The sequence below is a fragment of the Silurus meridionalis genome, chromosome 10, assembly GCF_014805685.1.
Source record: "Silurus meridionalis isolate SWU-2019-XX chromosome 10, ASM1480568v1, whole genome shotgun sequence".
Lineage (NCBI taxonomy): Eukaryota > Metazoa > Chordata > Actinopteri > Siluriformes > Siluridae > Silurus > Silurus meridionalis.
Genome location: NC_060893.1, coordinates 23,917,601 through 23,935,739, shown reverse-complemented (window position 1 = coordinate 23,935,739; position 18,139 = coordinate 23,917,601). Strand labels below are relative to the sequence as shown.

The window sequence follows — 18,139 nt, the reverse complement described above, 5'->3', positions numbered from 1 at the left end:
AATACAATTACAAATGTACACTAAATTCCCTAAAACCATTTACAGCATTGGGGGTTGAATAATTTTGAACACAACTGTACATAGTTGTATTTTGAATTAATAAGTTGGTAATTCGACTTAAGTTGTTTCATTTTGCACATGCTGAGGCTCAGCTATTGTATGAGAAAACAAAGTATTTAAAAACAAATACATTTTGTCGTGACATCTTTAGTGTATCAGTGATATTTGTACACAGCACATATTTTGTCCCCTGGAGACTTTACTGTAGACCTAACGAATCATTTTGAGTATGTTAAAAAAGTGGGTTCGCTACAGACCTGGCAACCTGTCAAAGCGCCATTTTGAACGCGTGTGATTTTCAGGAATTGGAATTGGGTGGTGATATGGTGCAACATGGCAACCCCTGTGGCTGCAGGAACAGGAAGGACACTGGATCGAATCGCTCGCGCACTGTACTCTCTGCAGAACACACGCTCCAGCATGGCCGCTGCGCCTCTCAGCGCCATCTTTATATAATAAGGAGTTTCTGGATTTTAAACAGAAAGCAATAAATAAATCAGGTTTAGAGGAAGGTTTGGCTTGGAATTAAAGCCAGTCGTAGATCCGAGTGAGAGCTCGCGCGCCTGTGCAGCCATTACAGCGAGCTGACTTGCGCGTGCGCGCGCGCCCGATATACAGGTACAGCCATTTTCTGTTCAATTGTTTCGTTTTATGTTCATTAATAATATATTTTAACGCGTTCATATGAATAACTCAGGCGTTTATCTAGTAATTGTCGCTCAACAACGCCCGTCGTGTCGTAAAAGTAACCCGAGTTAGCTTAGCAACGCGGCTACATCGCATTAGCTAAAGGATGCTAGCTGGGGGTTTTACAGTGTTAGCATGACTAGCATCTCAAATCTATATACTAATTTAATATATACTTATTAGTCGTATTTTGTTCGAGTTATTTATTTAAAAAAACCAAAATGTAAACGATAATTGGGTCTGGTTTTAAGCGCAAATGTATCTTAAAGCTATCTTTATTTAGGATTAGCTTACAGAAACGTCGTCTTTATCACCCGAGCATGCAGAAACATGCAAAATGATTCATTTGCATGAGATACAAATTTGCATACATTTATAATACACTCAGGATAAAAATATAAATTATTAATCTCATCTTTTCCCCCACATGTACTGTTTTATAAGTGCATTTATTTGTTTAAGACGATGAGATTTTTACTTGATGTTACGTCATAGCACACATGCGGTTGTGTGTAATATTAATAATATTAATGTAGAAAAGAGTGGAAACACTTGGTGGGTTATGTTTTTAGAGAGACGCATGTTCCTTCTCTTTCTATCTACTCGGTAATGTCATTGTATGAAGACCCAAACAGATCTATAAATGTCTAGATGATCCACTTTCTTCTTTTTATTTCAGCATTAATAACAGCTTTACACACTGTTGGCATTCAGATATACATCAATTAATCCAGATATTCAGCTGAAACACTTTGTGGTTTTTCTTGTAAAACTTGTCAAATGTGTTCTTCACTAGTTGGAGATGTTTTTCTTGTGATCATCCCAGAGCAGTTCAATAGGATTAAGGTGTGGTGACTGGGCAGGTCGTACCATGATAGATAACATGGTCAGATTCAGCCAGGCTGGTGAAAAGATGAGGTTCCTGGGGTACAGCCAGCATTCACATTCATCCCAAAAGGTGTTCAATAGGGTTGGAGCTCTATAGCAGGAGATCTTCTACTCCAACCCATGTGAAGAAGATCTTCATGGAGCTGGATTTGTGCACATTGGCACCTTTTGAGATTACAGTTTGGGAAAGAATAATACATTAATTGATGTGAAACTTTCTTGAAGAATGTGTGTGTGTGTGTGTGTGTGTGTGTTCGTTCATGGTATTGTAGCGGTATGTCACTTCAGAATGAGGGTTTGATTATGAAAAACATGCTGTTATATCTCACACAAACCACATCCTGACTCATTTGCCTGAAGCCGAAGCGAAAAAAAGATCTCTTCTGATGATGTACGTTTTAATAATCATATAGATTGTGAGCGGACGAGGGGGGATTATCAACTTCGATTAGATTTAGATTTATTTATTTATTTAGGTAAGTGTTGGGCATGGAGGGAAAAGACAATTTTGACCAAAAAATCACTTGTTTTTGATGTAATAAATAAATAAAGTGTATTAAAATTTAAGAAAAATCAGTTCTGACACAAAAAAAATGTTCTAGTAAAAATATTTCCTGATGTAAATGTGTAACACGGTCTGATTACAAATGTATTCTTATTCTCCAGTGAGGAGGAGTTTTATATATCCTGGCAAGTTGGGTGTCCAAATACTTTTGAGGTATACACTGTACGATTCTTGTATTAGGAAAAAACTATTTTGTTTCAGTACATGTTCATCTTGTGTAATATAAACCAGCATATATGTTCGAGTTTCGTGTTGTGGCTGAGATCTTTCCTGTAACCGATGGTGACCTGTGGTCTCTTTGTGTACTGTTGAAGGGAAGTGGGTTTTGGGTCATTAATCTGGTGGTGTTTGAGTTTTGGGAATATCTGACGTGGGGGTGGATACGTCCGAGAAGGGCTAAAGATTAACTCCTGATAAATGATCAGACTTTGGTTCTCAACGATCCGTTCAGAGAAGTGTTTGTCAACGTTTGTGTAAACAACTTTGTGTCGACGTGATGGAGAAAATAAATCCTCGTTTGCAAATCTACGTTGTTTGAGTTGAATATAACGGGCTGATATTTTGTGCTGAATGACAGCGGTTTTGTGATTGGTGATAAGGTAAGCAGAATTAGACCCCAGCTCTCTTCACATTTCAGTTTGTGGGGCAGATTTTTCTCCTTATTAAAGTCCAATGTCTATCGACACACTGTAGGCAAACGTTTGTGCGCATTTTAATACAGGGTTGGTATGTGCTTTCTAAACATTTCATTCCACATTTGGGCCTCATTTGCTTTTATAATAATAATCAACAGTCCATTAATCAATAGAGTTGATTTCAGAGTTCTACAGCAGGAGATCTTCCACTCTAACCCATGTAAAGCAGATCTTCATGGAGCTGGCTTTGTCTTTACCAAACATTGATTGATTTATTTTTTTTCCCTCTTCCCCTCGCTAGTTTTGAAGAAGACACCATTCCCAAAATGTCGAAGGCACCGAATTCTCCGTCTCGGTCCAGATCGAGGTCTCGGTCCAGATCGAGGTCGTATTCGCGATCTCGTTCCAGCAGCCGCTCACGATCAAGATCCAGGAAGCATCGCTACAGGTATCGCCTTGTCGTTTTCTCTCTGCATAGTATTCTTTTGTTTGCAATGTAAGATTCAATTACAACCAAAAACCTGTTTTTTTTAAAGAGAGGAACACTCCAGACTGGTTCAGGTCTTTTAGGATGCTCTGATCCTGTAGTTACGGGTGCAGAAAAAGTTAATAAAACATGGTTGAATTGTCTGGTGGTGTTAGAGCTCTGAAACTCACAATAACCCCACCTTTTACAATAGCGTTTTGGGTTGTCAGGAAATCTGACCAACTAAAATACACAGTACAAGACAAGATAAAATGTGTAGAAATTCACACGTTCATCCCTGTGATTCTCTTGTGCTGATGTAACCTTTAACAAGATCTTTGTGTTTTTTTTCCCCCTCTTTTGTTGGTGTTGTTAAGGAGTTGATACGTTGCACTGTTGTTTTGAGAGCTTTCTTTTGATAAAAAAAATTCCACCAGTCGCTTTTGTTTTTTCCCCCCTTCATCCCACTCGCGGAGGGGGTGTAAATTTCCAGTCATTATTATTTTGCCATTGATCTAATGACTAAACAAAACACTGATATTATGAGTAGTGAATCTTGAACTTTCACTTGACATGGAGAGACACTGTGTAGTTATATACTGCCACCATGTGGTAAATGATTTAACTTACCCCCCTCCTGGTGCTTGGAGGTTTTTTGACATCGGCCATTTTGGTTATTTATTTCAGAATCGCCTATTTACTAAATAAAATCCATTCCTAGTGCGCATAGTCGTCAGTATTCTAGGTGCTAATAAATAACCTGCACCTTTTACCTTAACTAAGAACTTAGTAAATAAATTACATACCAACGTGTTTTATCACTTATGTCTCATCTGTTAATCATAAAAAAACTCGAACTTATTTCTTTTCTCTTTGTCCCCTAGCTCCAGATCTCGCTCCCGTTCCCCTAGTCGGGACCGAAACTACCCATCCAGAGATTTTCAAGGCAACCGGGGGTACAATCGTGGTTTCCGTGGTTACCGGAGACCCTTCTATTACAACCGTGGCCGAGGGCGTGGTTATTATCCACGTGGCTACCACCGAGGAGGCGGCGGCGGTGGTGGTGGCGGAGGAGGTGGTGGAGGCGGCGGTTATGGTTATCGCTCCAACAACTGGCACGGAGGCTACCGTGACCAGCAGCAGTCCCACGAACATCACAGCCCCAAAAGAGGACGCTCTCGCTCCAGAACACCCCGCAAGCGTTCCAGGAGCCTCAGCCGCTCCCATTATTCTGGCAAATCCTCTTCTCGATCTCGCCACTCTAGCTCATCTTCACGATCCCCGACCCCGCGGCGCCGCAGCTCCGGCAAAGCTGCCTCTAAAGAGTCAAAGAGTAAGAGCTCACCGAATGAAGGAAAACCCAATAGTAAAGAAGCAGAGCCCAAATCCTCTGTGTCCATTTCTGAGGAGCCGGCGAGCAAATGGGAGAACTTGAGTGACTACACCACCAGTCCTAAAACCTCTAATCCCGAGCCAACATCTACACTAGGCACTCAACCTGAGGTTAAAGTCTCAATTTCTGGGACAACAGGTAATGGTGCCTCTGCTTGGAGAAGCATTAGTGGACCAGAAACCAAGAGTCCTCCAAAGCCAACACCGCCGTCAACTGGTTTTGGCTTCTTCTCCAAAGAAGACATGAAGGCAGGAGAGAAAGCGGCTATTTCCACAGCGTTCAAAAAGTACGTGGTGTCTCTTTGTTTGAGAATTGCAGTCCTCCTTTTTTAATTTGAACCAACATCCCTCTCTTTTTTTTTTTTTTCTTTCGCACAGTATTTGATTTATAATCACTCTTTCAAATGTGTTTAGTCTGTGCACAGCAAACAAAGCTCCTTGGAAGAAAAAAGGTTAAAATGGAAGTCAACTCATTTCAAACGCAAATAAAATGCCAAATCTTGCTGGCTGTTGCCCTGTGCAATGAGGTTGTTTGCAATCCCATAATTTAGGAGATAAAGCTTAGCCGATGTAAGTATATTTCCTAAAACGAGTCCTGGTCAGTCATGTCTGCTGTGGTGCAGTTTTTAGTGCTCAATGTTTGCCTGTGATAAGTTCATACATTTCTTTTTAGTAAATTTATTGGCGTAGCTACGCTGTAGAGCTGAGCGATAATCACTTTTATTTTTCCCTGTAAATGTCGGACAAGGGAAATTCTCAAGGATCAAGGACCATTCCTAAAGTAAGAAGTAGATGCAGGACAATGGTTCTGTTAGTAGAAGGGAAGGAGGATCTGGTATGACTGGAGCAAGGAATAAAGAGGATAAAGTGTGAACTCTAAAGTGGGAGGACTACGAAACTAGACCATGGAACTAAGTAGATTAAAGGAACAAGGAATTTATAGGAACTAGAAACATCAAGGAATTGTCCCCTAGGAACTCGAACTAGGGAATAGGAGGATTAATGAGCAATAAAACAAGATGAAGAAAATCGAGTTCTATTAAATTTAACAATGGATATTGTCCCAAAGCAGCTTTTATATAAATACACAGGATTGCGAATATAAATTTGTCACTATAAGTTTGTACCTAATGAGTGAGCCAGTGGTGGCGGTGGCCTTTTGTTAGAAATTGTGAGAGGAATCAGACTCAAAGTCTAGGAAGATATAATTAGTTTAGTGTGGTGTCAGTGTATTCAGTAATACATATATATACTATATAAATAAAAGTAAAAAAAATTGCTTACAGTTTACAACATTTACGGCTCCTAAACTAATTAGGAGTCGTACATCTGGCCACACCCCATATGCAAATTGTTGTTGTTCTCCATGGAAGCTATTGTACTACAGCTTTTGACGAGGAATTTATTGAAATGTAGATCGTAATATTTTCCCCTTATCGCTCAGCTCTACACTAGTTTAAGTTCTTTAAAGGCTCAGGATTGTATCTTTTTCTTTTTTTTTTTTTAAACAAGAAAATGTGTCAAACTATCACTCTGGATCCTTTACTACAGGTTTCTGGCAGAGAAGAAAAAAACCTCGGCCGACTGGGATGACAATCAGGGCGAAGAACTGAATACCAGCGATACTGAAAAGGAGAAGAGTAGCCGAAAACAAAAAGGCGTTTTCGAACTGGATCCGGTTTATGTTGATTCCAAGGCCGATAAAGGACTTCCTTTTCTGGACGAGGAAGAAGAGGAGTACGCAAAAATCCTGAAAGAGAGAAAAGCTGAGGAGGAAACAAAGTACAAGACCAAACCCACTCTGTCAGCCAGGGAACTGTTTGAAGAGCGCTTTGGGAAGTGGGATGACGACTACGTGTCCAACAAAGATCCTGCGCAACGGGAGGACGAGATGGAGGAGGAGGAAGAACACGTGATGGAAGAGCTTTACAAAAGCCGCAAGCAGGCCGCACGCAAAGAAGAGAAGGCTGCCAAGAAGAAGGAGAAGAAGAAGAACCGCGTGAGTCCGACATCTCCTTCTCCTTCCAGAAATGCTGAGCGTACCAAGCCCCTGTTTCCTTCAGCCAGGGAGTCTTCACCTCCTGCCAGACCGTCTAAGAAGAAAGAGCCTGAATTTAATTTCAGTCTGAAAGCATTTAACGATGAAGCAGAGAGGTAATTAATGACCAATCAGTTTTGGAACATCGAACCAGCGGTTTGTGAAGTATTTGATATAATCTGCTTCTTTGTTTGTTTTTTTCCTCCCCACTATTTTTTAGCTCAACTGGTGCTTTAGCCAAAGAAAGACGTTTGTCTCAGGATCTGATATACCCTGTTAAGAAAGAGCATGAGGAGTTCCGCTCCATTTTCCAGCACATTCAAGCGGCTCAGCTTCGCCGTAGCCCATCTGAACTGTTCGCTCAGCACATAGTCACCATCGTCCATCACATCAAAGGTAACTTTTAAATCTTAAGCAGCTCTCAGTAACTGGTCTGGAGTTCCTCAGGGTCTGATGTTGGGCTCCATGTTGTTCATGCATCATTGTAAGGATTTTCTTCTCGTTTGCAGCTCAGCACTTTCGCTCGTCCGGAATGTCTCTGAACGAGCGGTTCGGCATGTACCAAAGAAAAGCCGCACAGATGGAAATGATGAGGCAACGAAAGAGTCCCGAGATCCACAGGTAATCATATCATCGGTGCTTTATTACAGTCTCTCTTTAACTTGGCAAATTGCATGGGGTGGTTTTTGTCTTGGGGAAATAGGGTTGCAAAATTTCAGCAATTTGTAAGACTGGAATAAAATGGGAATTTACATACTTGTTACAGGTTCTTCTGTAACAGGGAACTTTACATGAAGTTGGAACATCTCGCAGCATATCTTCGTTAAAACAACCAGATTTAATGCAATTTCAGTTAAACTTCTACCCTGCACGTTCATCACATCGTGCGTTCCTCCATAATGTAACACCGATCACTGCTTGAATCTTGTACTCCTGTAAATTACATAAATATTACATAAAACTTATTTAATCATAATAATGAAATCAAAGTCAAAGATTTAAGTTTTTTAAAATGTTTATATTTGTTTGTATATAATAGTTTATATAAATTTCCCAAAACATTTTTTATCTTAATTTCCATACATTTCTGGTAAGTTTCCAACTTGGAATATTTCCCAAATTCCCCAGATGAAGTTCATACAAGGCTCCACTTCATCACAGCACTTTTTAAAAATGTATTTAACAGCATGATAATGTACATGTTAACGTGACACCTTTTTAATGTGATTATGAATAAATAGTAAAGACTTAATAATAAGTACTTGAATACAGGTCAATATTCCCCAGTGTCCTCATGGCTTTGTCTGTGTCATTGCAGGAGAATTGATGTGTCTCCCAGTGCTTTTAAGAAGCACACTCGTCTGTTTGAGGATATGGACGAGAACGACTACAAGGTGACCGAGTGTTTTCACAAATCTGACATTCCAATGTGTGTGCCAGCTGAACGAGCAATGTGCTTTCTCCCCTGATTCCTTCATACCCTCCCCCGTTTTAAAGGAGGTGCAGTAAATCCTATATACACAAGTACCTCCTCTTCCTCTTCCTGCCCCCAAGCAGCTTTACTGATATGATTTTTGGGTGGGTACGTTCATGCCCAAAACAAAAAGGCTAATCAAAATGGAAGTGACTATTGAGATGTTGTCCAAGCCATTCAGTGGACATCTAATCAAAAGCCATAGTAAGTATTTTCTCCTTGGAAGTGCATTTGAACACCTTGGGGCTCTGTACTAATGGCCATGGGGGAAAAGCATGGAGCATGCTGCTTTCCTATACTTTTATTGACATCTTATTTAAAAATTTAAATCTGGGCACATTATGAACACTTTTATACCAAATTCTTCACTGTGACATTTTTTTTCTCTCAGTGCTTAAGATAAAATTGTAAGAACTGCTCATGTCTTTTTGGAAATTTTATTAAATTAATAATTTATTTAACTGATATCCATCTAAAAAGTGTTATTTTACCTTCTATTCGAGCATAATGTGTTCATTTCTGAAGAGAGTGGATTTTTTTAATGACAGTGTATAGTTTTTGTAGTATTAGGGGTTAAGGGTGTACTGATTATGTAGTTTAGTGTAATGTAATAATAATTATCTGTAAATTTAGCCCTAAATGTAAATAATTTAACACGCTAGTGAAGTGTCTTGTGTAGTGCTTGATACTGTTGACATTGTCAAAATCCTTTGAAATTGTCCTTCTGTAAGTCATTAAACGTTTGGAACAAATTTCTACGCAAAGTTTGGATTGGTAGACTGCTGTAGGTGAGGTAAAGAGGCCTGGGCTGCAGTCCGAGTTCCATATAAGCTTAAAGGTGTTCAGTAGGTTTGAGGTCTTCATTTCCAAAAGTTTCATCCAAGAATCAGTTTTGTGCCTCTGACGTGGTGGTAACAGTTTGGTGTGAAGAACCACATTTAGCTAGAAACGTCTGATGTTCCAGTACCTTGGTCTATATGGTGTATTTTTATATTTATATATAATTGTATTTTGTCTTGAAGCTTTAATCGTATACGTGTAATATTGCTATTTAACACGCTTATGCGATGCATACTGATAATTACTTTTACACTTCTATAATATATTATAATGGATTATAAAAAGTCCAATAAGGATTTAGTGTAGGTGTTTGTTTTTTGGTGTGTCGATGTTAAATTTTAAAGTGCGTCGCTGTGTTTCCGCAGGATTATGGTAAAAAATACGAAGGAGAGTCAATGGACCTGCGTTTGGATATTGAGCGACGTAAAAAATATCCCAAGCGTGAGGGGGGCAAAGAATCAGCAGGATCACGCACCCCCAGCCGAGAACTCTCCTCTGAGAAGTCCTCAAAACACAAGAAGTCCAAGTAGGTCCTTTTGTTTAATGATTCAGACACACTTACTTCACTGTGAGCGTTTTCAATTTCACTTATTACTCTCATCAGGAGCGGAATAGTACTACAGAATAAAAATAAAAGAATGAATCCAAGACCAGGCGTTGTTTTTCTAATACGTATTAATTTAGCCAGTAAAACTCCATTACTATAAACTCTAATGCATGTTTTACTGCCATCTACAGGCCAGTTATGATTTTACAACATTTAACTTCACTTTTTTTATTCTTACTCTCGAGTCAGAACCCTGGAAGTTATATTCTCAGAAACTTATTCAGCTTTTGATTGTGTTGCCATTTGGCACAGCTGAAGGGTGTTGGTTTAAAAAAAAGTGCCTAATGTAGTACGTATTTTAAAGACAGGTCTATCTTTGTGTCTTCTAATATGGAGAACACATTTGATGATGATGATGATGTCTGAAATCCTTTCTTTTGCAATTAACTGGTAAAATATCAATTTTAATATTGGAAATGAACCCAACCACAATAACACAAACCTCTTGGATGTTATGAATGGGCGAAGTGCGCCCCCTGGAGGAGGAGTAGGGCTCTGAATTTGATATGATTTAGAAACGTGATAAAATTTGAGTCATTAAAAACTCTATCTAGTCATATTATCTGTTCATAAGTTATCTAGTTCTACCTGCTCTCATCCTAAAATAGATAGATGTTTTTCTTTCTTTTTTTTTTTTTTTTTTTATTATTACAGGAAAAGCAAGAAGAAGCGTGAGCGTTCTCCTTCCTCCTCCTCCTCATCTTCCTCTCCTTCGCCCCAAGCTTACCGTTCCAGAGAGTACCACGGCGAGGAGATGGAACAAATGGATAAAGGGGGCTTTGATAAGTCCCGCCTGGGGCCACGAGAGTACCCCCGGGACTATGAAGGGGGCCACATGGAGAGAGGAGGCCACGAGAGAGGAAGAGGAGGGTATGAGCGTGGAGGATTCGACCGTACGGGTTACGATAGAGGACGTGGGGGATACGACAGGGGATTTGTAAGTCTGTTTTTTTGAGAGATGATGAAATGGAACATTACGTTTGTAAAAACGATATAAAAATTGTTTATTAATAAAAAATAACACTTTTTTAGTAATTTTTTTTTTACTATATTACTGGGAATTAATAAGTGAAGCCATGTGTATGGTGATATATTGTTTAGAAATGCTACGAAGTATCGTGATGTGATGTTTGTGTCGTATTGCCTCGGCCCTAAAGGCAAAATTCTGCAGAGTCAGAAATCCGTCCAAAATCCACTCTGAATGAGATGATGATGGAGCTGCTGGTGACGATGGCTCTCTTTTCTTTTGTTATAAAAATGTCCTTTTGTCTTTCACAGCCTAGAATAAGAGGTAGAGGATGGAACAGGGGAAATTACCCCAACAACAACAACAACAATGGAAACCCTGCGAATATTGGTGGGCCGGTACGCCCCCAGGAGGAGGAGTGGGACCCTGAATATACCCCTAAAAGCAGGAAGTACTACCAGGTACCTACTTACACACATATACACACACACACACACACACGCCTTAAATTTGAGCTTCTTTATTTTAAATTATTTTCAACTTTTGATGTCTCAGCACGATGACCGTGACCGTGAAGGTGAGATGAAGTGGGCAGACGGGCGCGGTCGTGGGCGTGGCATGTATCCGCGCAGCAGAGGTTCCTTCACCATACGTCGAGGCGCTGCTACCGGGGGTAGTAGTGGCAGCCCAAAGTGGACCCACGACATGTTCCAGGGAGCCACGGAGGAAGGAGAGCTGCCTGACGATGGCATTGAGCACGGCCTCAAAGATGATGAGAAAGCACCCGAGAGCTCCGCCTCTAAACCGTAGACCACGCCCACTCATCTTTCTTTTTGTGAGCTTTTTTTTTTTTTTTTTTTTTTTAGTTAATTCACCACTGCAGTCCCCAAACGCAGGTGTGTCGTTCAGATAAAGTGTACAGCGATGTTCACACGAGCCGCTCCCACTTTATTCTGTCACGTGTTTAGAACAAAATGCTTTCTAGTTATTTTTGATTTTTTTTTTTTTAACACTCGTTTTAATCGTAGCAGCTACGGTCTACATAAGTCTAACTGGAATGAGCAGGATGCTGTGATTTTGTGTGTGTGCATGTACATGACCCATATTTTTGTTCTTTGATTTTTATTTTAAAACGTGCAATGGAAATGCGCACTTGTGCCTTAGAGACGGGAACTGCAGTGAAGTGGTTTTGTGTTGTTGTTTTTTTTGTTGTGCTCAATCTGTCCATTCCCTTTTCCGTCTATCTTCCAGAACACCCTTCGTCGTCGTCCCACCACCCCCCACACATTTCTGTGCGTACCGAGACGTGGGTGTGTTGTCAAATGTCTGACTTATTTTAAACCGGTCTTCGTCTCGCCATGTTTAAAGTTAATTGCCGAGCTGCTTCCCATCTGGAACGGTTCCACTGTGTATTTTTAATGATTTGTGACTAATCACTCATCGAGAGTTCAAAACTATAGTGCGATTATTTTCAGTCATTCCCCGAAACCCCTTTTTGTTCAATTGTAAATGATTGTAATGGCTTATAGGTTTTTTTTGTTTGTTTTTTTAATAATGCTTTAAAGAAATGCAACTTCAACAGGTTTTATTCAGAAGGAAAAAAAAAAACCATGGGTGAGGGATATTGTAGGTGGGGGTTGGAGGAATAAAACCATGCGTTGTTTTTTTCCTAAAGAAATAAACAGCAGCATCTACGTAATTGTAGAGTATTAGACCGCAAAGACACCATTGAGCTGCTACAGCTTTTGTAAAATGAGCCACACTGGTAGAACCTTGATAGATCTGTAGACTCTCCTCCACCCGTTTCATTTGCTGTGACGCATCTATAAAGATGCTTTGTTACGTTTGTATCGTTTCGCCAACGCTGTTGTTTCTGTCTTTCCTAATTTCCGTTTCAATAAAGAAAAAAAAAAAAGAATAAAAAAAGATTTCGTGTTTTTATTTTGAGACTTCGTTTAGATTTAGGGGCGACTTGCTGCTCGGCAGCTGGGAGTCATTACACACTGGATGTCATGGGAAAGGGTCAGCTCTAATCTCTGGACCTAACACACACACACACACAGATAACATCTGCAGTAGTGCTCTGAGTCGTGACAGCTGGACCAGAGCTGGGCCTCTTCAGCAGCCTTTAAACTAAAATATAGAAGGCTATGGAGATGTATTCAGTTTGAAATGTCATATCTGGTTTAATGTTTGATCACTTGATCAGGTTGCTTCTGGATAGTTCTCTAATAAAAGAGAAACGATGGATGGAGTCATGTTTTCTGTAAGCGAAAAACCCACGTAGATTTTTATTTATTTATTTATTTTTGGTTCCAGCAGACTAATTTTTGATCTTGCCACATATTAATGCATCAGCTGTAATGAATTTTCCCTACAGTTCACATCATAAAGCAGGTAAACTCAGGCATAAAAGAAAAGACTCAAAATACTTGTTTTAAGCAAAAAAAAGTTTGGTTTAATAATCATTTATATTAAAAGGAAATAAACAGCGCAAAATGATTTTTTTGTTTAATGACTGCTGTTTATGCTTATTTTTATTTGAATTATTTATTTGACTTGATGTCAAGGTGTGATGTTTTGAGTGGCTCCTCCCCTTTTTACAGGTGTATATAGGAACACAAAGTAAGATATACACCGTGACTCCTCCCCCTTTTATGTAGAGCAGCTGGTTATGAGGGTTTTTATTGTTGAGTAGCTCTGCCCCCTTTTTAAATATTCACTACCCTTGACCTTAAAACTAGACAGAATTGTTTTACATTGTGGGTGAGACTTTCAGATTGTAGAGATCATTAAATTGGACAATAAATCTGACAAGTAACTGAAGTATAGAATGATAGAAATCTGTTCTTTTTTTTTTTTTTACAATTTATGATCCACATTGGCCGTAGGTAAAGACAAAATATTATATGAATTTGTTTTTGGAGGCTTAAGTTGACTTCATACTAAAAATCCACAAAGCTGCTTTTGACTTCATAATGACTTTTAATAGAGCTCAGAACACAAACTAGATCTCATTGGATTGGTGACTTTTTCTGAGTTGTAAATGTGTGTTTGTATGTTCCTGCTCTCAAACCTAATTTTTATGCATCACAGACAGGATCAAACACTGTGTGAACCCAAGATGAAAAAGAATGGGGCTCCCTTCTTGCCTTCTGGCCAATCAGAATCCAGAATTGAATAATGCTACAGTGTGAACAATACAACAGCACCAAATCACTATCATTAACACAACACACACACACACACACACACACACACACACACACACACACACACACACACACACACACACACACTTTGGAATGTGTCTGGTGAAAGTTGAGAGCAAATGCTTTTCTGACATCTGAAATCATTTTCATGACCCCCAGGGAGGAGAGTTGTTTCTCTTTTTGATTGTGGGAGAGCAGCCACAGGAAGTGGAGGCCTGAGAAACGTGGGGTGATGTTTCTTCTTTAGCGTGGGACCGGGATAAAAACTGAAGCTTCTCAGTTTAAATTCTACTGAGACTCTAATAAATCTCAATATATACAGACGCTCCGAAATAAAATCGTTTATATAAAGGTTTATTCATAAATGTGTAGAAAATATTGTAAATACTGAACTTTTCTCACCGTGTGTCAGTTCCAGTGAAGTGCAAAGATTCTGGTGGATTACAGTAAATGATCTGGAATACATCTTTAGCTAGTGATAGTGCACACGCCCCAGCGTCCCAGTCCCTGCGGATAAGATATCCGGCTGTCCGTTTCTCCAGATTTCTCTGACGATGCGTTCTCTCTCCTCTAAACGCCGAGCTCTCTCCAGCTCGTCGGCCGAGGAGAACACGTTCACGTCCGTGGTGGTCCCGTTGACTTGGTTCTGCTCGTTCACGGTCACATCAGGAAACGCTTCCTCTCCTTCATCGTCGCTCTTGTCCAGTCGTTCCTGCGCACCTTCTTCGTCAGACACTTTGAGATGTTTTTGGTCCGGAGATGAAGTTTTCTTCACAGCGTTTCTTCTGGGCCTGCAAGCGAAGCCCAGGATGAGGAGCGTCAGAGCCAGGAGCAGCCCGAAGCAGACACCCAGCATGAAGTACAGCGCAAAGCTCTCGGTGTTCTCTGAGGGAAGAACATATTGCAATTACGACTAATGTTCGATATACAGAGCTCTTCACTACATGAACAAAAGCTTGTAGACACCAGAACTTTAAAAAATCTCATTCCACGTTTAGTTCCCATTTGTCATTATAATAACCTCCACTCGTCTGGAAAGATATTCCACTATCTTTTGGAGTATGTGGAGAATCACGAGGGTGTTTTGTAAACTCAGGTACTGATGTAGGTGATGTGAGGAGGAATGGGGTGCAGTCAGCGTTCACATTAATCACAAATGTGTTCAATAGGGTTGAAGATCTATAGCAGGCCACTCAAGATCTTCATCTTCATAGAGCTGGCTTTGTGCACAGGGGCATTGTCATGCTGGAGCAGGTTTTGGGTCTCCTAGTTCACGTGAAAAGAAAATTTCATGCTACTGTATCCAAAGACGACCGATACGACTGTGTGGTAACCAGAGGTGGGAAGTCCTGAAGTACCAATACGTCGTTACTGTACTTAAGTAGATTTTTTTTTTTTTGGTATCAGTATTTTAATTCACTATTTATTTTTCGGACAACTTTTGACTTTCACTGATTTTTTTACACAAATATCTCTACGTTCTACTTCATACATTTTCAAACCAGACTCGTTACTTTAGTTTGAATCTATTTAGTGACATGATCAATATTTCGTCTTATATTGTAATATAACGTGTCCCAATATTTTTGGCCACAAACTACAAATGGAGTTTCTAATAATGTCAAATGGAAATAGTAATAATGTAAAAGAAATATAAGAGAAATAATTATAAAAAAAGATATATTAAAAGCTAATTAAGTGTCCTCGCACAAACACTCTTCTCTGTTTGTGTGTGTGTTTGTGTCTACGTCTGCGAGAGAAAGTGATACACACCTGTAATGTGAGCGTAGGTGGCCATGCTGTTGCTCAGAAGCTCCATGTCCTTTCTCACAGGATTCATTTTGTCTTCTTCTGTCTCTCTGTCACACCCACACAACCCTCATCACACTTCCTGCTACTCAGCTCACATTACACACCCCACACTCCTGAAAACACACACACACACAAAATATATGTGTACATATTAGGATATTAGAATTAGAAAAATATATTGGAAATACAGTGATATCATAAGCACCTAAAGTAATGTGTTTTATTTCTCCACCAGCCCTTCATCCTCAACTCACCAAAAAGAGTGGACATTTTTGTTGTGACATTTTAAATCTGGTGTTAAAAAAAAAGTATAATTTGATTAGCAGTTGTTCTTTGCCTAAATATGTCTATAATTCTTGACTCTTGCGCCAACTTTTAAATAATCAATATTACTTACCGCTGTGGTGTAAGAAAGAAAAAAGTAAAACAATGAGAAGACAAACACTGGGAAGGAAAACACCAGGATGCTTACACTAAAGGAGCTGAAAACTGAAGCTAAAGAAATCAGGAATACTACCACTAAGAAGCAAAACACAAACTCAGATCACTGCTCTGAAGCCAAACACTCAAAACCCAAAGATTCAGGAAACAAACATTGAGAGAAAAAAAACATTCAGAAGCCGAAACAACCAAAATACCGGAAAACCAAAGATTTATATCCCAAACACTGGAAAACAAGCACTGAAAGGATAAACACTCAGAATTTAAAAATATACACATGAAACCAACAAAAAAGCTAAATAGGAAGAGGTGAAACATTGTGAAGCTAAATGCTAAGAAGTTAAACTCTTAGGTCAACAATGAGACAGTCAAAACCATCAGAACCCAAAGATTCAGAAGTCAAACAATAGAAAACAAACACTGAGAGGAAAAACACATTTAACAATCAGAAGCTTAACACATTCTAATAAAAGTCTGAGATGCTCCACACGGAGAGTTTAAAGTCTCTGAAGCTAAACACTGAGAAGCTGAGACAACCAAAACATTCATAAACCAAAGATTCAGAAGAAACACCGGAAACACTGAGAGGAAAATTTTGAGAAGCTAAAAATGTACAGATAAAACCCTCAGATGCTAAACACTGAGAGACTGAATGGTGTGAAGTTAAACTGTTAGAAGGTTAACACTGAGTCAACCAAAACCCTCAGAAACAAAAGATTTAAGAGCCAAACACTGGAAAACAGACTTTAAGAGAATAAACACTGAGAATTTGAGTCAACCACAACATTCAGAAATTGAAGATTCAGAAGCCGGACAGTGAGAAGATAAAAATTTAGAAACTAAAGACGTACACATAAAACCCTCAGAAGTAAAATGCTGAGAAGGTAAACAATGAGAAACTAATCGCTGAGACAACCAAAACTCTTTAGAACTCAGGGATTCAGAATCAGAACATTCAGAAGGAAAACACTGAAAAGCTGACACAAAGAAACCAAAGATTCAGAAGCCAAACCGCAGAAATCAAACACTGAGAGAATCAACACTGAGACAAAAAGAAATATATTGGATCTCTGTATAGCAGCAGTCAAACCATCTACATCAATGTTGGGTATAATCATGTGTACTGACCAAGCTAACATATGTAACCCCAATTCCAAAAAAGTAAAGACATTGTGTAAAATGTCAATAAAAACAGAAGGCAATGATTTGCAAATCTCACAAACCCATATTTTATACACAATACAGAAGAAAAACATATCAACTGGTGAAACTGAGGACCATTTATAAGGCATAAATGAGCTTATGTTTAATTTGGTGGCTGCAACATATCTCAAAAAAAGATGGGACGTGGCAACAAATGGCTAGAAAAATATGTTGTATTAAAAACAAACAGCTGGAGGAACATTATACAACTAATCAGGTTCATTGACAACAGGTCAGTAAGATGATTGGGTATAAATATTCTGGGTAGAGCTTCACCAATCTGTGAAAATCTGCATGTTCAAATTGTGTAACAATTTCAGAATAATGTTCCTCAAAATCAAATTGTGAAGACTTTAAATATCATCTACAATACATAATATTGTGAGAAGATTCAAATAATCTGGAAAAAATCTCTGTGCAAGAGTCAAAGTCAAAAATCAATATTTAATATGAATCTCTATCACGTAAAGAAGAAGCCATATGTGGAAATGATTCTGTCATCTTCTTTGGGCCAAAGCTCATTTAAAATGAGTGGAAATCTGTTTTGTGGTCGGAAAAACAACATTTTAATTTCATTAAGGAAACCATGGACACTGCATCCATTAGGGCAAGATAGACCGTCATCCAGAAAACATCTTTTCCTGTTTCGAGATGAACCTTTAAATTAGCTTATTTAGTTCTTAAAACGTTATGCTTTGTTTAAACGTTTGATGTTTTCTGTGTTCTATTGTGAATAGTATTATAGAATTATGAGATTTGAAAATCATTCCATTCTGTTTTGATTTACATTTTATACAGTGTCACAACTTTTTTGGATTCGGGGTTTTGTGTGTGTGTGTGTGTGTGTGTGTG

At 39.0% G+C, this 18,139-nt stretch overlaps 2 protein-coding genes across 4 annotated transcripts in view; one reads left to right on the top strand and one right to left on the bottom strand.

The window, feature by feature from the left end:
• Positions 1–394: 394 nt before the first annotated feature.
• thrap3b (thyroid hormone receptor associated protein 3b) lies at positions 395–12,545 on the top strand. Of its 3 annotated transcripts, none has more exons than XM_046859088.1 (11): positions 395–678; positions 3,137–3,283; positions 4,186–4,980; positions 6,245–6,847; positions 6,952–7,127; positions 7,241–7,352; positions 8,050–8,125; positions 9,411–9,571; positions 10,307–10,589; positions 10,931–11,080; positions 11,166–12,545. In XM_046859088.1, exons 2-11 carry the CDS (start codon positions 3,162–3,164, stop codon positions 11,427–11,429), a joined length of 2,742 nt encoding a protein of 913 aa, XP_046715044.1. In that variant the 5' UTR covers positions 395–678; positions 3,137–3,161; the 3' UTR covers positions 11,430–12,545. The 3 variants fall into 3 exon arrangements, with proteins under 3 accessions (XP_046715044.1, XP_046715046.1, XP_046715045.1); XM_046859090.1 differs by having other exon boundaries at positions 397–678; positions 11,175–12,545; XM_046859089.1 differs by lacking the exon at positions 395–678 and adding an exon at positions 2,368–2,799.
• Positions 12,546–14,169: 1,624 nt separating this feature from the next.
• eva1bb (eva-1 homolog Bb (C. elegans)) overlaps positions 14,170–18,139 on the bottom strand; it is an 8,556-nt gene continuing 4,586 nt past the window's right edge. The window contains exons 2-3 of the mRNA XM_046859091.1: positions 15,605–15,756; positions 14,170–14,716 (exon numbers count right to left, since the gene is read on the bottom strand). Coding sequence (XP_046715047.1) covers positions 14,304–14,716; positions 15,605–15,671 — 480 coding nt within the window. The 5' untranslated portion in view covers positions 15,672–15,756 and the 3' untranslated portion in view covers positions 14,170–14,303. The remainder of the gene's footprint in view (positions 14,717–15,604; positions 15,757–18,139) is intronic.

Bases quoted from the DNA above. Each gene is read 5' to 3' on its own strand.
- thrap3b (XM_046859088.1), top strand. From the start codon at position 3,162: ATGTCGAAGGCACCGAATTCTCCGTCTCGGTCCAGATCGAGGTCTCGG. The intron at 3,284-4,185 runs GTATCGCCTTGT...TTTGTCCCCTAG, and splicing joins TCCAGGAAGCATCGCTACAG to CTCCAGATCTCGCTCCCGTT. The intron at 7,128-7,240 runs GTAACTTTTAAA...TCTCGTTTGCAG, and splicing joins CATCGTCCATCACATCAAAG to CTCAGCACTTTCGCTCGTCC.